Here is a 21,407-nt window from a genome sequence, read left to right as displayed (position 1 = left end):
ATGAACCCAAGCGAGATTGTTCATAAAAACAACTGACACTGAGGCCCCAACCAGATTTGCTGCTCTTCAGAAACACAGTCGTTCGGATGCTCTAAATGTTATGCTTTATCCAAAGACAATGATGGAACCTGAATCACTGAAGCCAAGAAGCCTGAATCACTGATCACCGCTGTCCTGCAGAGCTGGAGCAATAACATCTTGGATTTGGCAGATGCTTACCTTAATGACCTGGTTGCAGTGGGCTTTTAGGTTAGCTCCTTGGAACCACCAAAGCTCACAGTGCCAGTGATCTAGAACATTCTTCCACAACAGTGAGCCTTCACAACGTTGTCATCATCAGGCCCTACTACACCGTATCTGCAGTGAACTGTTATGTACCAGACGATGTTTACCTAAATCGGTATGTGATGGTATGGATCTAGTGTATGGGGGTAGGGTGGGGGGATTCAGGTGATTGTTGTGATTCAGTTTACATGAAACACTTCATGTTGTGATTCCGGTTACTTATGCATTGAGCCTCTATTGTCTAGTGTCACCCAAAACTCTCTGGTGGATAGGCCTTTGAGTGATGTGTGGCTAAACCAATAAGACAAACCCGGGCTCACCCTGTGAGAGGCCCAGTACTCCGTACACCCCCAGACGCATGTTGCGGTTGGGCTGCGTTCCGTTGATAACGGGGTCGTCCGTCCAGAGGCTGAGCCAGTAGTTGGAGCCCAGAGAGGACAGGTGGTGCACGAAGAAGAGGAACACACTGGTCACGGACAGGCACACTCCGATGGCCTTCATGTACTCCCAAAACACGGCGAGCTTCACCTGTGAGACGAGCACGCAGAGAGACACGGCGCGTCACAAGAAGGCTTAAAAAACACATGAACGCAATGAACGCGGCGCCTTTTCAAAAGACAACAGCGCTAGCCACCCCTGCTTGTTTATTTAACAAACACTTGAACGTGTTTTCATGTTCCATAACACGTGCAGGACGCTCCGGAGTCAACCTTGTTCTAGCGTCGTCCAAGCCGCAAACCGACGACTCGTAAAGCAATACGTTATTCCTCACCCGCCCGGTGTTGGCTTTGTCTGCCTCCGTCAGCTTGGCTGCATCGGGCGAGCTGAAGGCCTTCTTGGCCGCCTCAGTGACATTCTCGGTCTTCAGCAGGGACTTGGCCGAGCCCGCAGCGGTCAGTGTACTCTGGCTCTGACTGCAGATGGACACACGGACACACACTTATGCCATCAGGAGGCCGGTAGTTTTACGATGAGGTGTCATGCTAAAGAGGTCTTTTTCGGAATTGCAATTTGTACTGCTGTTTCAATCACTCTTTGTGGTTTTTACTTTACAATGCATATATTACTGTATTTATTTTAAATTGTATTGTAATTCCCGAGAGGAAGGAATCCCTTTGCAAAGCGAAAGAGCCTTGACCTTCAGCATTGTCCTTGAAAACACATTGTCAAACACACCTGGTTCTATTACATCTGATATGATTCTCATAATTCTGATGATTATGACACTTCAGTGATTCATTTGTGTTATCTAAAGTATCTATCGATATTCCATTGTGTTATCTAAAGTATGTAATAAACTAAATCATAACTAAAATTAAACAAATTTACATTTCAAGCACTAAAATACTTTAGTGATCCATGCATTTTTCTATTTACTTAGTAGACAAGTACAGTCAGAAGTATGCACACACAAATGTAAACAGAGGCAACATGAGCTCACCCCAGCAAGGCAGCAGGACCTCCATTTTCTAGGCCTTTCCGAGGGGCGGCGTCTGTTGGGAGATCAGAGGTGCAGGTGAGACAAGCCAAGTGAAAGTGCCACCACCGTGCCACCCCCACCCCCCAGACCCGGGCACAAATGCTACCACCCCTCTCCATCTTCAGATTATGATTAGCACGGTCACTCCCATCACTGCATGCTGAGACAAAATGCTGTTTCACTTCAAATTCAAACTTTCACCTGAAAAACTCCTACCACACAAAGGCCCCATCATCAGTCATCAAGTGTTGTCACTTCAAAGCTACAAAGAAGTCCTCCTTGACAACTGGAGGAGATGCAAGCACACTACAGCAGGCCTTTGACCGAGCCAAAGAGTTGTGTTGGCTCCCATGAGACGCATGAAGGCGTTCTAGAGTTGCCTTTGGTAGAGGTTGCGCTGGTTGCAGACCCATTTGAAACAGGCCAGACACTTTACCACCAACCGCCAACCGGGCTACACCCATGAGCGCTTACTTGGGTCATGGTTACTGGTGGGTATCTGATCTGACAAAATGAAGCGGATGCCCGACCATCCATTTACATCATCTTCACGTCCATGGGAAATTAACTACGGTGTTGGTGTCTCTGCACATCAAGGCAGAGGGGGGTATCTGGTCTCTTTTAAATGTGTGTGTGCACACAAGAGGAGTCTGGTCTCTTTTAAATGTCTGTGCGCACACAAGAGGAGTCTGATCTCTTTTAAATGTGTGTGTGCACACAAGAGGAGTCTGATCTCTTTTAAATGTGTGTGTGCACAGGAGCACAAGTCAGGGAGGACCACTGGCACAGGGACACCACTGAGGACTCAGGACTTCCACAGTGAGGGGGGGAGGAAGTGATCTCAATCCTATGGCAGCGTTTCCCCTCTCGATTCCTGTGGGCCTCAGTCCCTTGTTGTGCTTTGTTTTCCACCTTCACTCCAATCCACAGCACCAGTCAAAGGTTTGAGAAGGCCTGCCTGACACCAGGTTTCTCACTCACACTTATGAAGACACTTCAAAGACACTCAATGCCACTAGCATCAAGAAGCACTTACAAGTAACTCATTGCAGCTAACATCAAGTGACAGTTCCTGGGGTCCAGGACTGTTGTTAGCACATGCTGTGGTTACACTTGCTGTCACACAGCGAGAGACAGAACTTCGTTTGGTAAAATGTTTGGCAACTTTCTGGCTTCTGTGGTCAATGCTGGCCACCCTCTAAAACTTTTATTAAAGTCGGGTCACAGCCAAACCATCTGGTCCCTAAATTTCAAAAACCTCAAAAGTGAAAGACCTGCTATCCATGCCAGATTTTGTCAAAACATCTCTTGGTTCATCAAGTAGACTGCATTAAATGCATTCAAATGGACATTATCCACGTCTGACCCCAGCGTGTTTTTGAACATCTCTGTATAGGCGTGGTCTGTGACGATGATCTAGACATAGGAAACTGCATTTATATTATCATCTTAATGGTATAGGGAGAAGCAGCTCAAAAACATTTTTGCAAAGCTACACATTTCAGGGATGAAATAAAAAAAAAAAACAGTCTCACTTGGTTAGAATTTAAGTGCAAAATAATTCTTTAGCTGCACAACCTATAAAAGGTACATGTGCTTTTTCTCAAACGATTGACTGGCTGTCTGTAACAACAACAATTTGAGGGCTAAGAAAACAAATCAAGCAATTCATCATGTACTCTATGTCGATGAATATACACAAACAAATTATTTGTTTTTTTAAGTCAAGAAATGGATTAGGGGAAACCACTTGCCTTAGGCTCAGCCTGCAAGCCTGCAGCCATTTGCAAACAAAATCTACTGTGTGTGTGTGTGTGTGTGTGTGTGTGTATGTGTACCATAATAATAACCCTCTGCAAGACTACACAACCAGATGCTCAAGAAATCTAACATCCAACATCTCTCTGTAACACATACACTCGATTTGGGTTTAAAACATGTCCGTATACTGCAAATCATCCATGTCACTAGTACGGCCTTGCAGACAGCTACTTATTATTGGGTGTTGGATTTTTTTTTTTCATTCTTTTTGGCCCTTGACAACACACTGTTCCAACTCCATCAGTGGCAGCCAGCTCCAGGCTTAGCAGGCCTTCATCAGCAGCATGAAAAGGGCCACAAAAAACACACACAAGTCTCTCTCACCACCATGCAACTCGTGCAGACCTATTATACTGCCACATGTAGACTAGGGACCTATAACCCCTTCAAACCTTCAGATCCACCCTTCTCCTCCTTGACCTCCTCCACCTCCTCCTCCTCCTCTTCACTCTCCCACTCTTGATGAACAGCAGTGGAAGACAAAAGAAGCACAGACACAAAAAGAAGGACAAAAGAAATGGACACACATGAACATAGAGGGGCTACATCAAATGAGACCGCATGTTTCACAGAGGGAGGGGGGGGGGGGGGTCACAGGCGAGGCTGGGGAGGTGATGCTGCCTGTGACCAGGCTTGAATGTTTGAACAGAAGCACACAGGATCAAAGGAAGACAGACTGAATGTGATGGAACGCCCTTAGTGAATATGTGTGTTGGTGTTGGGTGAGTGTGTGCCTTTCAACACTGCCTTCCTTCGTGTTTCACTGTACGGTGTGTGTATGTGTGTGTGTGTGTGTGTGTGTGTACGAGAGTTTCAAATGCATACTAAATTATCCTCCCTAACCTGAGAGATAAGCGTCATTAACACAACAGTGGCTTGGTAGGCCCCATGATGCACCTATGCACGGCTCATTCACGACGCTACACAACAACAACAAGACCATTGAACAGCCAAAGCTTCCTGCGCAAACGGGTTCCAACTCCATCTGTTTGTCTTCAGCCTTCTAGGTTTTCCTGACAGGCCTGTTCTCACACACAGCCGACTCCTCTGTGAAGACCGATGGGACTGGCAAGTCCGGAGGATTCCGCGTGACTGGATGCGAGTCAATCTTATGAAGTCCATGCCAGTGACGGCCTCAGAGTGTATAATCACTGACCCCAAGATGGCCCATCTGCAAGGCCAGATTTTTCGGACGAACACATCCCTCACTGTCTGGGGGGTAGCCCAACCCGCTCCTGTTGAACCCCTGTGCTGTAGGCGGTCCGTCTCTCTCACGACTCATTCTTGCTAAAGTCACTGTCTATCTAGAATGCCCTTAACAGGTGGAAAGCATTCAGGATCTACAATACAATATTATCTGAGTCATTTCTAATGCATTTTTGACTAGATTTATAAACAAGACTACAAATTATTTCCTTAAACACAACCTCTCTCAAACCTAAGCCTTCTCATTTTTGCACTCACTTATACAATCTTCCAAAAGTCTTCTAAAAGTAAATCAATATTTTCTTTCTTAGAAACCTACAAAGTAATCAATCATTTTTTCTTAGAAAACTACTACTGAGTTTAATGTGTATGCACATTTTCAAAAATTATAAAAAAAAAAATTTAAAAAAAAAGAAATAGAAAAATTTGAAAGCACCAACACAGGCAACTAATGTAATGCAATGTCATACTGCCATAATTGAGATTGCAAGTGTCATAATAACAGGCTATGACTACTTGTCCCTGATCCCTTATGCCCTTCAGTAGGTAAATCAGGTGGCCCAGTAACTCAGCAATGGCAGGACTGATTTCCAGAGTGAAAGAGAAGGTAGCAACTGAAGTGTGGGTTTCCCCAGTGACTGGCCTGAGAGACCCTCAAGTAAAACATGGACCTGTGAGACCAACAGTATTCTTGTGTGTGTGTGTGCGTATATATATATATATATATTCTTTGACATTATTATATATAATATATTTATTTAGTTTTCTTTCATTTCTGTCAATTTGAATTGCTGGCCTGGTTATTGAAAAGTCTGAATGAAGAAATGAAGGTTGTACTCTTAACTACATTCTGATGTACCCTAATCTAAAGGAAATGTGACTGCAACCATGTGACCAAGTTATTGCACACCTTGGCTTGAAAAGCTGACTTACCATCGACTTACAAGACATCTTTGGCCACACACAGATTGGCCACTAGGGGGCTAGAACTGATTTTGCCAAATAAAAAAAAAACTGCCGTGCCATCAGTGAACTACTATAGCACTGCTAAACCAAAAAAACACATGCATTTTAGAGGACAATTAATGTGAGCCTCTGTCATGGCAGTTTCAAAGCATGGATGATCGACATTTAAGCGCTGAAACGTGTGCACATGTGCCTCACGTATGCAGGATACCCTTACACCATCAGTCACCCTGCAAAACAGATGGAGGGTTGAGATATACCAAGATAAGAGCTGTCGTTGTAAGGCAACCCTTATCACGCCGTGTCAGGACACGACTACAACTCCCCTACAGTCATCTGCACGCAGTATGTAAGACGGGTCAAGACAATGATGGGGAAAGAAATGTGGTTAAAAAAATATGTTAGGACAGAAGCAAGCAGAGTGTCGTATCTGCAACATGGGTGGTCACCTGTTGCATCTTCGGTCTGCTCAGCGTTGGCGTAGGTGCGGAGGAAGTCGGCGAAGGCCCCCTGGCGCCCCATCAGCTCCGTGTAGGAGCCGGCCTCTGTGATCTCCCCGTCCACCATCACCAGGATCTTGTCAAACTGGGGCAAGAAACTCAGGCCATGGGTCACCAGCACACGTGTCTGAGGGAGGAAGCAGAAGATGGAGTGAGTATTAGTGTGTTTGTGTGTTTGTGTGTGTGTGTGTGTGTGTGTGTGTGTGTGTGTGTGTGTGTGTGTGTGTGTGTGTGTGTGTGTGTGTGTGTGTGTGTGTGTGTGTGTGTGTGTGTGTGTGTGTGTGTGTGTGTGAGAGAGAGAGAGGGAGATAAATAGCTCAATTTTTAATGAACTGTTATGTAAGTGCTCAACTTACACACACACGTGTGTCTGAGGGGAAAAAGCAGTGAAAAACGAAATGATGGCGTGACGAATGAATGACAAAAGGTGCATGTGGACAGGGCACAGAGTCCTCAGACACAGTGACCATGAGCAACCGTGCTTTGGAAGTAAAATGCACTTGAATTGTACTGAATACAGGGCCGCTGTTTTGCCTTACCCTCCCCTGGAGCAGGCCCTGGGGCCCGATGACCTTTTCGAAGATGTGCTTTCCCACATGGGCGTCCACCGCCGACAGAGGATCGTCCAGCAGATACACGGCACAGTCACAGTAGACCGCCCGAGCCAAGTTCACCCTCTGCTTCTGACCACCGGACAGGTTAACACCCTGGAGACACAGAGACACACACACACTTTAATATGTGATTTAGGATTAACATTCACACTTAACAATTGCACATTTGTATTGCAAAAAACAAAAAAAAAAGTTTCTGTAAGACAAATCAAAATGACTCTCTGTGGTTACTGACAAACACAACAACTAGAGGCTGGGTTCTCAACAGTGGCAGCCACGTCAGGCACCCATTAACCTACATACCATGTCATAACGTGCTGGACGTGATGAAGAGCCCCTCATGTGTTAAATCTGAGCCGGCCCAAAAAGCCACTGCAGGGCATCTAATTATAGCCTTGGGCCAGTGTCTGGTGATCGGGGCTATGCCAATGACGCACAACTAGTCCAGAGGCTCTTTGCTGTTTAGGCTAGACTCTCAGGGGATTATTGGCACCCTGGGCAGTCAGCGACCAGACGGCTGCATGGGTAAACTGTCAACTCTTTGGCATATTTGGCAAACCCTCAGGGGTGCACAGAGGATTGGCTAACCAGTTTGTATATTTAAACTCGTTTGCGCACAACAAAGACAAATTCCTTGTACTTGACAATAAACCCATTTCTGATTCTGATGAGCAGGTGATGATAAGAACTTCAGCGGTGGTCCTTTCCTAACTGTGACTCAAGCTTAAATGTTAAATTATGGGATGTACATTATGCTGACTGTCTTGTTGACTGTGTTTTCTTTGCAGCTTTAGAAACTTTACTTTGCCTGCTACTGTAATGCATGTGGTAGCCACTGCGGCTCTGGTGCTGGTGATGTTAGGATGGAGCGATGGACCTGTACCTTCTCTCCAATCTCAGTGTCATCCTGTCCAGGTAGGATCTCCAGGTCGGGTAGGAGGGCGCAGGCCTCCACCACTCTATGGTACCACATGTCCTTCTTCTCCTGGCCGAATATGATGTTGTCTCGCAGGGTGGCGTTCTGGATCCAGGCTTGCTGGGGCACGTAGGCCACTGAGCCCTGAGGAAAGAAGGAAAAGTCTGGGCACGCGATGGTATACGGACACTTCATGCTCAAGTGAAGCTCAGTGCAGTGGAGAAGCCAGGGGCTGCTATCTGAAGGATGCAGCTCTGGCAGTAATGTTTGCCTTAACCTGCATCAATCTGGAAAGTTATACACATGATGACAACATCATGTAAACTTGCCCAACTGTCCACTTTAACTTTGTACCTTGATGCTGACAGCCCCGTCCTGTTTGTGCATCTCTCCCAGCAGAGCTGAGAGCAGGGATGACTTCCCCGAGCCCACGTGACCCACCACCGCCACCAGGGAGCCTTCTGGGATACGCACGTTAATCCTGGAGGGAGAGAGAGGGGCAGAGCAGCCTGAGACCAGGGCAATGAAAAGGGTTGACAGGGGAACAACCGTCACCTTGAGCACAGGTAAACGGAGGGCAGGGGTGAGCCAGGGACAGAGGGTTACAGAAGAGCCAAATCATCATAACACAACCGTCTCAGAAGTGCTTAGAACTGAAATACTGTCAGTCAATGTCAAGCGTTTTCACATTCTTCATATCAGCATTCACAGGTCACATAATACATATGAGTTAATACTGTATGTGCCAGGGATGCCAAGGTCCAATAATTCGCTTCTTAGGGAGCAGTAATGCCAAGGAACACTTATTTTCATATACATATACACAGACACATATTTTATAGACGGTGGATTGAGGTAAATAAAATGGGCCAGCAGCTCTTTATCCCATGTCTTGTTATATTCATAGGCACGGAAGAAGTCTTTTATATTCAGTGGCAAAATCTTGATGTAAAATCTGCCACGTTTTATAGTTATCAGCTGGGCGTATCAATTCTCGCATCCTGTACAGGCAAGATGCGATTAACCTTACAGTGACATAGATCCAACAACGCAAACCACAGCCACGTGTCAATGCCTGGACAATGCATTGAAGATGAAGGATTCTGGGTAAAATCCCCTCAAATCTCACACAGATCCAAACCAGAAATTAGGAACCTGGCAGGTTTGTGTTGGCAGTGTCAGGGTCCTTTGTTTATTCCATATATATCATCGTTTATGACTAGGAATTACATTGTAAAATTACACTTCACTGACTTAATTACTGACTACAACAGGATTTAAACAAACAAACAAACAAACAAACAGAAAGACAGACAGACACATGCACCCACGCGCAAACACAGCCACATTAGATTGAGGTTTTCAAACGAAGAGGTCAGCCATGGTTCTTACCTCTTCAAAGTGGGGTCATCGCCTTTGGACCAGCTGAAAGAGCCCTCCACAATACTGATACTGTCTGGAGCTGGGGAGAGAGAGAGAAGAGTGAGACCCTCACGAGCTTCTATCACACATCAAACAAGGCCTGCCACTATTCCACTCACTCAGACCCTTACAAGTGTCTTACTGAGGAAAACAACACAGTACTCTTCTGACACTCTGGAGTACTTTCAAGCTGGTCCAAACCTGGAGTGAAGGTTTAAAGTTCACAGGTGGGCACTGAGAATATCAGAGAGCAAGGGGGTAGCATTCAAAGTCCGAACACCAAGCCCTGTTCTCTGAAAGTTTTTTTTTTTCTTCTTCTGAAGAGTATTCATTCATATACTTCTGCTTTGTTTGCCTTGAGTTTAAATTGAAATTGAATTTGAATCAGGCGTTTTCCAGGATATACGCCCCATGAACAAAAAATGAAATAAATGACACACTGCACTGAGGGCTCATCCACTGGTGTGAACACCTTCGTAAACTGCAAAGTGATTGGTCACTGTTAGCATGCATAACATCCTTGTTTTCACAGTGCGCTCAGACACCAAACGGTTTTACTGGAAGACTTTTTCTGACTGCCCAGTTTCAAGAAACTATTGTTTAGTTAGCAGGTCAAGTAAGGAATTTTGGCTGGATAAAAAGAAACACATTTTTAAGATAAACCAGTGGCAACTTTACAAACCAGAATAGTACAGTTTTTACCAACTCTCTTGCACACTGCTTTAGCTTCTGCGCAAAAATCTGTAGAAACATTTTCTTTAACAAAAAGCTCTCTCCTTCCAATAGTTTTTTCAACATGAACTTTATAAATCATAATCAACATTTCTATTCCTAATAGCAACTCCCCCATAGTCACTGTAACGTTCGGGCTGATCATCTTTATCTACCTACATGCGCGTTGGTCCCCATTGCAACCACTGGTATATGGCAATGGCTCTCACACCAACATGTAAACAAGTTTACGAGATACTGGGAAACGACAACCCTGGTTTATACGGCCCATCTTATCATTACAAGATGGGGATCGGAGGGCCTTGTGCATGGTCTACTACGGTCAAAATAGGTTAGAGCTATCCAGTGGAGAGTCCTCTAGAGTCCTCTAGCCCATTTCATCTCAATCCTGTTTAAGGCAATGCTCTGTGTTCATCCATACCCAGTCCTCAGATTCGCAGTTCGTTCAGATAATGATAACCCTAATGATGACCCTAATCATAAATCTAAAGATGAATCTAATGATGAACCTGCTGTTTGTCAGGGAATGGTCATTTCAAATAAGTAATAATAATTAAAAAAAATATTTTTTTTTAAAAAACACATCCGTGACAGAATTCCTGCCCCACAAATATTTTATAACTTCTCATCTAGCATTGAAAACATTGACCACTCCTCCGCCTCAAACTGTTTCCTTCTCTCTGTTTTCAAAAACAAAATGATGAATCAAGGAGAATCTTATGTAACGAGGCAATCAATAATGTTTGGTGCCAACAGTTTGTTTGTTTTTCCTATCGTTCACATCAACAGCCCAATTGTGGCACTGCAAACTGCAGCTTTGTGGCAGTCATGCTGCGGAGCCCCACAGACAGGGGACAGGAAGCTAGTGACTTACATCCTGTGATGGTTTTGCGATCCACGCTGTTCTCGTCCAGCTCCTCGTGGGACAGGAAGACGCGCAGACGCTTCATGGACACACTGGCCTGGAAGGAGACATCGCCGACGCCACCGATCACCACCACACGGGCAAAAACACGCAGGATCGTCCCAAAACAGGCAAATCAAGATAAAAAAGGAACACCAAAATGAATCACCATGAATAAACAAAAACAGAGAAGGGCTTTTTTGGGTAATTTGGAGATGACAGGCGTGGTGATAGTAATTACTACTGGTGCCGTATGGTAGATGGCAGTGATGATTCATCAGGAGGTCAACACAAGCAGCTGCCATCGAATGTTGCCTTCACCTCACCAAATGACTGTGTGTCAGACTATTTCAGGCTTTGGAAACAACAATCTTCAGAAAAAGGGGTTTTTGCTCGTCCTATCTAGGGATTATAAAAGGGGTTTCCAGCTCGTCCTATCTAGGGATTAACTTAAAGTAATTTAACGGTGTCCGTACAGTAAGAGTATTCCGTACACTTAACCTTTTCAATCAAATTTGACATGAATTACATACGGCTGAACAAAAAGTATAAATGTCATTGCAAAGTGTATCTTCTTTTAAATTTCTCTTTTTTTTTTAAATAAGAGAAACAGACATACAGGAGAGGGAGAGCGAGAGAGAGAAAGAGAGAGAGATGGATAAACACAGACAGAGGATGCCACTGACCTGAACCATGCTGCTGATCACCATGGGCAACATGTTGAGAGGGAAACGCAGGATGTTGAACAGCGCCAGGGAGACGAACGCCTTCTGGGCGTCCAGCACGTTGTTCTCATCCGAAAGCACGTACACCGCGAAGGTAGACAGGGCCACCTACAGAGAGCGGAGGAACCAGGGACACTTTTTAGAACGCTGCCTGCAGTATGGTCATGGTGTGAAAAACGCAAACGCCTCATGTTTTGGGTCATTTCAAGAAGTCAACACACACATTAATATGGACAGAGAGCACACAACACCCACTCTTGTGCCATTCGCATTATGTGTAGTGTGACTAATGCCCAGCTTCAGAAGATCAGATCTTTGAAGACATCCATACATGTATGACAACACGCATAGTTAAATCTCTCTGTAGGACGCGACATGTACTCATGTCACAGACTTCAGATATGTACAGCAAATGTACTCATTATATTGTGTTTATTGATGCATACGTTCACTGAGAAGTGTTCAGTACATCATAAAAAAATGAACTACACACATACAACTGTTCCCAGTGTGTGAATGTGGAGTCTGTTCTCACCAGGAAGGGGGCGCAAACCCAGGTGAAGGTGGACACGGCGCCCAGGTAGGCGATCTTCTTGAGCACGTGCAGCTCGCTCTCGCGGATGGCCGACACCTTGTCCTTGAAGGCCAGCTCCCAGGCGTAGAGCTTCAGCACCTTGATGCCGTTCAGCACCTCGTTCATCAGCTTGATGCGCTCGTCTTTGCTCTTCATCTGAGACACCTGAGTACGGACCAAACGCTGGTGTTAACGCGAGAAGTGCTTCTAATTGTGTACACATCCTTGTAAGTCGCTTTGGCTAAAAGCGTCTGCTAAATGACTAAATGTAAATGTAAATGTTCTAATCAGCACAGCGCTGGACAGCATCAGTGGACTGAGAGCCCAAGGTATTCAGTAGCTAATTTGAATTATTATATAAAAAAATTATGTAAGGAACCTACGATAACAGCTACTACATTAGAATTAATTTTTATTTTAATACATTCCTTTTACGCTCATGTTATTATTGCTGGGGTTTAGAATATAGTCATATATGCCACTTGTGCATCAATGTTTTTAGTTAGGGGAAATGTACAGGCAGGCAGACTATCTAAAAAGGTCTTGGACCCTTAAGTGTTAAGAAAGTCAGCATTAGTCACATAGTATTCTGAACTATTTGAAATGTTTCTGGTACCTTTGAGAGGTTTAGAATAGTTCTGAGTAAGGTGATGACATGACATTTCAATTTAAGGAAGTTCATTCTTGAGGCAGGTTTGATCCTTACTGAGCAAACCTGTCTTCAGGAATGCTCAAAATGACAGCTAAGGTAGGTTTGAACTTCACTGAACCAACATGTCTTTAGGAATGCTCAAAATGACAGCAAAGGTTTCCTTGAAACTTCCTGACTAAAAAAAAGCATTAAAATAAGCAATCAGACCTGGTAGGTTTTTGTCTTCATGGCGATGACGGCATTGATTGGCACCATAAGCACCATCACGGCAACACCAGCCAAGACAGAGGGCCCCAGATTCTGGTCATGAGGCAGGGAGAAAAGGGCAGTGTGTTTGACCAGGAGAGGATCATAAAATCTTTTGCTGCAGCTATACAGAGGAAGCTACTCTGACTGCAGGTATTATTCTTTCTTGAATGTGGAGTCATTGTGCCAGTACAACCAAGTCATAGCATGGATTTTCCATAACAGCCTTCACCCACTGCTAAACCTGTGGCTAGTGCAAAACATCTGTGGCATCTTTGTTATGCCTTCCTAACACTCTGTCTTCTGCAATGGATCTATGGATCTGATAAGGATAAGGATCTGTACAATGCTATGGATCTGATCTGGATAAAGATCTGCACAATGCTATGGATCTGCACGTGTTAAAGATCTGTACAATGCTATGGATCTGCACGTGTTAAAGATCTGTACAATGCTATGGATCAGCACGTGTTAAAGATCTGCACAATGCTATGGATCTGCACGTGTTAAAGATCTGTACAATGCTACGGATCTGCACGTGTTAAAGATCTGTACAATGCTATGGATCTGCACGTGTTAAGGATCTGTACAATGCTATGGATCTGTACGTGATAAGGGTGAGGGTTGCACTCACCTGCCAGAGGAAATAGAGGGCCAGCACCACCTGCAGCGGGGCCGACCAGACCATGTTGATGTAGGTGATGAGCTCCATGAAGCGCTGGGCGTCCACTGACATCAGGTTCACGATCTCCCCCACCGTGGAGGTGCGCCGTGCTGCGTTAGTGATGACCAGTGCCTAAGACAGACAGATGGACTGCATTTATATAGCGCTTTTCTACTCAAAGCGCTTTACAGTTTAATGCTTCAGAGTCAGACATCTACCTACATTCACACACTGATAGCAGAGGCTACTATCTAAGATGCTACTATCTAAGAGGCTACTATCTAAGAGGCTACTATCTAAGAGGCTACTATCTAACTATCTAAAGTGCCAACCAATGCCAACCATTGGCACACAGCAGTTGAGGCTTCAATGTCTTGCTCAAGGACACCTTGACACTTGGTGAGGAGGAGTCGAGATCTGGGAACTAGCAACCTTCCGATTGCTGAACGACTCCTCTACCTCCTGAACTACTATCGACTACAAGCCAATTACATCAAAGACGTCGGGTAAGTAGCGCTTTGGTAAAAAATGAGGACGTTAAAAATAGTGGGGGCAATGAGTCTTTGCAATGTGAGTGAATGATGATTCTGGAATTCCAAAATGGACGGATTGAAGAGTCAATTGAAGTAGAAGTATCTACAGACGGGTGACAAATTAATGGAAAATCCTGAATAAATGAGCGGAGAAACATAACGAAAGCAGATGCATCCACACAGTTGCACTGCAGGGTCTAGTTAAGCAATTAACATCCAGCCATGCTCTGTGCCATGTATAAAAACACTGGGCAGGTTGAGTTGATTATGACTTTGGATCGAGATTGCAAGAGGAGAACATATAAGTGACTTTGAAAGAGGGGTTCATTGTTGGGGCACAGATGGCAGGAGCTTCAGTCACAAACGTCTGCTCAACTTGCTAGACTTTCCATACAAACAGTGACTAAAGTGACATCTGGATTTAGATCTGTGGGAAAGACATCAGTAAACAGGGTCGGACATTGTGGTCGACCGCACACATTTCATGACCACGATGCTCGTGCATTAGTGTGATGCGTAAGGAAAAACAGAAGAGCGGCTCTTCCTCGGGTGACTAAGAATGTCAAAACCGGACATGATCAGACTGTGTCAGCAAGAACAGCCTGTGGACAATTACATAGAGAGAGATATTATAGCAGGGTTGCCATGCAGGAACCCCTTATTACAAAGATGAATGCACATTTAGAGTTTAGTGGTGCAACTGGTCCGCAGAGATGGGGGAAAAAAGTGATCTGGTCAGATGACTCATCCTTTACCATGTTTTCAACAAGTGGGTGAGTGCATGTGTGGCGTACACCAAGAGCATGGTGCAGGCCTGAGTGCTTGACCCCTAAAGTGATGGGATCCGGCGGGATCCGGTGGCTCTGTTATGTTGTGGGGGGCCTGTCCCCTTAGCGGGAAGGGTCACAGCAAAACAATACAAAGTTGTTCTGAGTGATCACCTTTATCCTATGATGAAACAGTTCTATCCTGATGGGAGTAGTCACTTCCAGGATGACAATGCCCCCATCCATAGGGCACGAGGGGTCTCTGAATGGTTTGATGTGAATCATATGCTATGGCCTTCGAGGTCACCAGATCTCAACCCAATTCAACACCTATGGGAGATTTTGGACTATGTTACACAGCACTCTCCTCCACCATCATCATCATCAAAACGCCAAATGAGGAAATATCTCTTGGAAGAATGAGGTTTTCGATCCTTTCAGTAGAGTTTCAGAAGCTTGAAGGAATCAAAGCCGAAGTGAACTGAAGATGTTCCAGAGGCTCGTGGGGGCCCAACACCTTACTAAGACACTTAATGTTGGTTTATTCCTTTGTCACCCGTCTGTAGACCTGTACCACAACCACATCTCTTATGTGCCATGCCAAATATGTTCTAGTGGCTAAACACCATATAGACGAGTCAAATACCCTACAGAAAAACATGCCCGACATTTCATGGATGAGATGCAAACAGTGATTATTGCGTTGACAACGTACACAAAAGCCTACACACTATGAACATCCTATCTCCTCGCACATCGTGTCAAACTTGTGTGTGTGCAGATAAGCGCGGTAACCATGGTAACCGCTCTGCCTCGCTCACCTTCCTGTAGACGGCCCCGATGATGGCGGTGCGGAGACGCATGCCCGTGACGAAGCACACGTGGAAGTACCTCTGCAGGATGAGGGTCTGCACGCAGGAGCACACGAAGAGCAGCCCCGTGAAGAAGAAGCCGTGCCACAGGGGGGCGCTGGAGTTGTTCACAAACACAATCAGCTGCCTGTGAGACGGCAAGAGGAGGAAGAAGAAGAGAGGATAAAAAACAGGAGCGGGTCCCCGTGGTTTGTGGGTGTCAGCGGTTCTGTCTTTGCCTGAAAATCTCATCTAGTAATTCCTCTCCCTGAGATTATTTTAACGCCAGTAAAATCCCACCGTGCCCTATGGCTCAGCCCGGTCGAGCAAGAAGCCACGTGTTCAGATTCAAAGGAGTATACACTTTGATGACACTGATGCACGCCCCTGTGTGTGGAAGTGGCTTTAAACAAAAGAATCTATTAGAAAAATAAATGTAAATGTCACAACGCCTCAATCTAACATCAAGTGGTCAAGTTTAAATCAATGTTAGTATGTTCTTCAACTCTGCTTTGTTGGGAACCAAGGTGTGTGTGATTCTACCAGTCTGGGGGGAAACCACTGAACCAGACGCTGCCTGCGTGCCAAACCAAACTAAGAGAGCGGTGCTCCAGTGCTCAGGAGGCCCTCAGCCCGTCATGCTCACTTTCAGTCTGCCACCTGAGTTCCTCTCTTTCTTTTTCACTCTTCCTTCTGAAAGGAACACCCTGAACTAGTCTTTATCAGCCACACCTGTTTTATATGGAACAAGATGTTATGTTACGCAAGTACTTAGTGGGTTACACATGGCATACCTTCTTCCAAACACGCATGCATGCATGCATGCATGCGTCACACAAACAAGCCATTAAGCATCACAGAAAATATTTGTAATCAATACTAGCAGATAAACGTTAATTGCCACCAGTTCTGCAAATGTTTCCTAAGGATAGCAGACTTGCAGCCCAACACAGAAGGGTATATATGCAAAGCCACAGCACACATAGCATCAAACTACAAGTAATGCCTGCTACATTCTGGCGTCACCCCATTAACACTGTCTCCATATCCTGTCATCCCACAAGCACCGACCCCATCCACCAACATGCACCACTAGGTATATCATAGGGGGTTAAAAATCGGGGACATACCCTCTGTGTGTCATTTAAGTGGGTCCACACCAACACCAGGACGCTCGACAGTGAGCGTGTGCATACTTTCATTTACAGCAGGCAATAACTGACACATCTGGAGCTCGGTATTGCTACAGGAACAGAAAGCCCATTGATTCAAAACAAAAATTAAAATGGACGCTAATCAGGGAGATTGTCAGTTTAACAGTTTAATTTATTTGTGGTGTATTAAGTGCTAATGCCAAACTAATGAACTATAATGAGTCTCGCTCTTTCTCCATGCCCGGTCTTATCCCTCTCCTTCCTCGTACCAATCTCCCTTAGTCCCTAAATACTTTCTGGCACAGACCCTTCAGCCCTTTCTCTCTCCTCCCTCTTGGTAGTCTGTTAAGTAGGGGTCACACTACTTGGGCAAGAAAGTGGTTCAGGAGGTAGAGTCGGCACTCAGCAATCGGAAGCAAGACCTTGAACCCCCCCCGAACCACTCCCGATGTGCAGGTTGGCACCTTAGATAGTAGCCTCCGCCATGGGTGTGTGTATGGGTAGATGTCTGAGGCATTCATCTGTAAAGCGCTCTGAGTGCTCCATGAATAGCTATATAAATGCAGTCCGTTTACACTACTTGTGGCTTATGGGCTGTGTGTCGGCTCTACCATCAGGCTTACTTCAGGATCTCTGGCCCCACAAACATGAGGATGTCGTGGACGATCTTGTAGACGGTGCTGACCAGGAAGTAGGGGCCGAAGGTGCGGCAGAGGGCCCAGAAGAGCGAGGGCTCGCCTGTCTTTTGCGTCGTCTTCACCAGCAGGATCTCCGACTCTTCCAGGGGCCGCGCATCCTTCTTGTCCCCGAGGGCCCCCCTCGCCGGGCGCTTGGGGGAGTAGAGCGTCTTCTCTGAAGGCCTGAGGAGGAGACAGAGGAGGAGCAGAATGAATCACTACTAAAGTTTGAGACAATCCACCTGCCTTCACACTAGCTTGGCAGCCTCTTACATTATAGCAGCACAGCATGAGTTATAAATGACTATAAATGACTATCTTTGAAAACTCAATGAAGAGCATTGTATGGGAAAAAATATTAAAACAGTGAGAACCAGCGTTACATGTAGTCCAACGTAAAATCTGCTGTATACAGTGTGTCTATGTCTTCATATGAGCACACACTGACCTTTTGACCTTGTTGCACTCAGTGACCCAGCGGTGCACGAGCTGGGGCACGACCTTCTGGGAACGGTCCTCTGAGTTCAAAGACCACAGATCCTTCTCCTCCAAAGGCCTTTTGTAGCCTTTTAACATCAATCTACAGAGGATTTGTGTAAACAAAAGTACATCAACATAGGACACGGGCACATACACACACAGAAACACAGGCACCTGCATGAACACTCACATTCGGTCAAACTTGAATGGAGAGCACTGATTAAGCTGTACTGTGCGACAAGGGCAGACTCTCTGTCTCATACAGACAGATACAAAATATGTGCTTCTGACTGGTATAATACCATCTCCATTTCCAGCCAAAATCCGACACCTCAATTTGCTCCTACTTACTTGTTTATCCACCAAAATGTAATCTTTGACAGGAACGAGGATCCAGACTCCGGGCATGGATTCTGTGGAGATCAAAAGATGTAAGAAGCTTTGGTGTTGGAAAAACAAGGACCAGGCATTGTGATTTTGATCAGGCACTTCTCAGGGACTACTACTGGCACTCACCGGGTCTTTCACAGCTTGTGAGAAGAGAGGGGGCCGGTCGGAGAAGCAGGACAGGAAGAGGGAGATGAGCAGCAGTGTGAAGTAGATGTAGAAGGTGCTGTATCTGAACACATCCACAGTGGAGGGCTGCAGAGGAGGCACAGAAGGAACAAAAAGCAGGCATCAGTCTCCACAGCCATCGACAGCCATCAGTCTCCACAGCCATCGACAAGGGGACATTTCTACGGTACCTCATGTGGAGGTTTGAGAAGGGTCACGCACGACTCATAAACACAGACAAAATATATATTTTTTTTAAACAGCCTTAAGTCACAAGATGACCACGCCATATTTCTATGGGTCCATCAGAACACCTCGAGTAAGAGTTTAGATGAGCCACGTTGAGTTTTGCACTGGTGCCATAATAGCACCAGTCCGCTGGTTACCCAGCCGTGGACTTACCTCATTGACAGCCTGCAGTATTTTGGAGCGGAAGGAGACTGTGGCACACACCACAGCGATGAGCCAGAAGTTCAGCATCACTCCGGAGGATTGGACCCCCTTAAACCGCTCATACTGGATCAAGAATGCTGCCAGCAACTGCAAAAAAAAAAACACACACACACACACACACACAGACAGAAATGCCCATGTTCACATTAACAATTGCCATACAACAGCAGAGAGCCTGTTCCAAAGAATGTTTTAATATATCTAGTCAGCATCAGGAGCTCTTGAGCTGTTAATTTCTCTCTGCCCATAAGCTCCAGGCTGTTGTTATGTGATTTACGCCTGAATGAAATTGGACAGGACTGCTGCCGAATTCCATAAGATCCTTTTGCTGTCAAAAGTGCACTGATTAAATCCCTGTCTTGGCTTCAGTAGTACTTCTTTGTTTTCTCCCGGCACTGGCACCACAAGCAATGAATCACTCACAGATATAAACTAACTAACTCACCCTCGCACATATAAACTAACTCACACACCCTCACACATATAAACTAACTCACACTCACACATATAAACTAACTCACACACCCTCACACATATAAACTAACTGACCCTCACACATATAAACTAACTCACACACCCTCACACATATAAACTAACTCACACTCACACATATAAACTAACTCACCCTCACACATATAAAATAACTCACACTCACACATATAAACTAACTCACACATATAAACTAACTCACACTCACACATACAAACTAACTCACAGATATAAACTAACTCACACTCACACATATAAACTAACTAACTCACACTCACACATATAAACTAACTCACACTCACACATATAAACTAACTCACACTCACACATATAAACTAACTCACACATATAAACTAACTAACTCACCCTCACACATATAAACTAACTCACACACCCTCACACATATAAACTAACTCACACTCACACATATAAACTAACTCACACTCACACATATAAACTAACTAACTCACCCTCACACATATAAACTAACTCACACACCCTCACACATATAAACTAACTCACACATAAAAACTAACTAACTCACTCTCACACTCACACTCACGCTCAGTCACGCTCACCCACACACACACACACACACAAACACACACACACACACACAATTTGAATAGGAAAAGTCAAAGCAAGTGCTTCTGTTCATATGCAAAATTCTCACAGTGGAAAGCTTCACAGTGTAATGATTTACTTTGCCATGAGATGACTGTGGTAGAATAGACAACAAAACCTTATGCTATAGTAGCTGACAGGGGGGGGTCCTCACCATTGTGATGCCAAGTATTGTGGGGCTGACTAAATAGACAGGTGCTTGGGCCTGTCCTTGGCCTCTTTCCCAGAAAGAATAGAACACATCTGCCCAGCAGATAATCCATAGTAAAAAACCGATTACCTGAGGAAACAGGACAGTAAACAGAAAGCATGACTTTTCACAAAAAAGCAGCAACATAGCTGTCAAGCACCTGTAGTACTTGTGAAACGACATACCGTGGAAGGATACTGTTTTCCCTAACACAAAAGTACACACTTCTCTTATGTGTGGCTCAAAGTTTATAGATAGAATTATTCTAAAAATAAATCATGAATGTCAGATAGCATGCGTTGGCCAAACCTTTAGTTTTGTACGTTTTTAGCACGTCAAGGGTCATACTCACAGTTTTGGCTTTGTTGAGGTGAGACATACAAATGTATCCATGATCATTGAATTTGAGGTATGAGTAGTAGAATGGAGATAAAATCCAGAGGTAGAGGCAAGGAACCCACACCAGCACGGTGTTCTGAAAGCACAGGGTCAGGTCCGGGTTGTGGGACTGCCATGTGCGATTCCAGTCCTGAAAGAAGTGAAGGGGAATAATCAGAACTAAGTCTTGGCTGACTTGCTTGTCAATTACACGGGAGATTATTCTTTTTTTATATATGTCAAATAATAGGTACGGGCAATATTATCAACTAGAGATAACCAAAATAATTTCGCACCAATGTAAAACAACTTCAAAACAACTGGTCCATGTGTTGTTTAATGATTAATACATGAAGATAAGTGTAGCTTTAAGAGCGTTTGAAGTGTTAACACGCAAGACGTTTTCTGGCAGTCTTGCCAACCATGATATGTCTGCCGTGTTGTGTTTTTGTTGTCTCGGTCGTATTCTGTAAGTGATGGGCTTATGTGAACATATGACAACCAAGTAATTTTCTTTGCCGTTAGGTCAAAGCAAGTCAAATGTTCTAA

General features: G+C 44.9%; 1 protein-coding gene across 2 annotated transcripts in view; it reads right to left on the bottom strand.

Moving 5' to 3' along the window:
• abcc1 (ATP-binding cassette, sub-family C (CFTR/MRP), member 1) overlaps window positions 1–21,407 on the bottom strand; it is a 31,881-nt gene that overhangs the window by 9,210 nt on the left and 1,264 nt on the right. Inside the window, exons 2-23 of one of the 2 annotated variants that reach the window (XM_031565525.2) lie at window positions 20,833–21,009; window positions 20,445–20,570; window positions 19,127–19,264; window positions 18,686–18,811; window positions 18,521–18,582; window positions 18,138–18,269; window positions 17,636–17,872; window positions 15,829–16,006; window positions 13,678–13,839; window positions 13,005–13,097; window positions 12,107–12,310; window positions 11,533–11,679; window positions 10,817–10,904; window positions 9,181–9,250; window positions 8,143–8,269; window positions 7,756–7,932; window positions 6,798–6,965; window positions 6,208–6,385; window positions 3,979–4,044; window positions 1,727–1,778; window positions 1,058–1,199; window positions 606–813 (exon numbers count right to left, since the gene is read on the bottom strand). In XM_031565525.2, the coding sequence (XP_031421385.1) occupies window positions 606–813; window positions 1,058–1,199; window positions 1,727–1,778; window positions 3,979–4,044; window positions 6,208–6,385; window positions 6,798–6,965; window positions 7,756–7,932; window positions 8,143–8,269; window positions 9,181–9,250; window positions 10,817–10,904; window positions 11,533–11,679; window positions 12,107–12,310; window positions 13,005–13,097; window positions 13,678–13,839; window positions 15,829–16,006; window positions 17,636–17,872; window positions 18,138–18,269; window positions 18,521–18,582; window positions 18,686–18,811; window positions 19,127–19,264; window positions 20,445–20,570; window positions 20,833–21,009 (3,058 nt within the window). The remainder of the gene's footprint in view (window positions 1–605; window positions 814–1,057; window positions 1,200–1,726; window positions 1,779–3,978; window positions 4,045–6,207; window positions 6,386–6,797; window positions 6,966–7,755; window positions 7,933–8,142; window positions 8,270–9,180; window positions 9,251–10,816; window positions 10,905–11,532; window positions 11,680–12,106; window positions 12,311–13,004; window positions 13,098–13,677; window positions 13,840–15,828; window positions 16,007–17,635; window positions 17,873–18,137; window positions 18,270–18,520; window positions 18,583–18,685; window positions 18,812–19,126; window positions 19,265–20,444; window positions 20,571–20,832; window positions 21,010–21,407) is intronic. The other variant, XM_012827226.3, reaches the window with a different exon arrangement.

This window comes from Clupea harengus, chromosome 1 (assembly GCF_900700415.2).
Source record: "Clupea harengus chromosome 1, Ch_v2.0.2, whole genome shotgun sequence".
Lineage (NCBI taxonomy): Eukaryota > Metazoa > Chordata > Actinopteri > Clupeiformes > Clupeidae > Clupea > Clupea harengus.
Note: the sequence above shows the minus strand (reverse complement) of the source record. Positions and strands in the feature narration are given on the sequence as shown.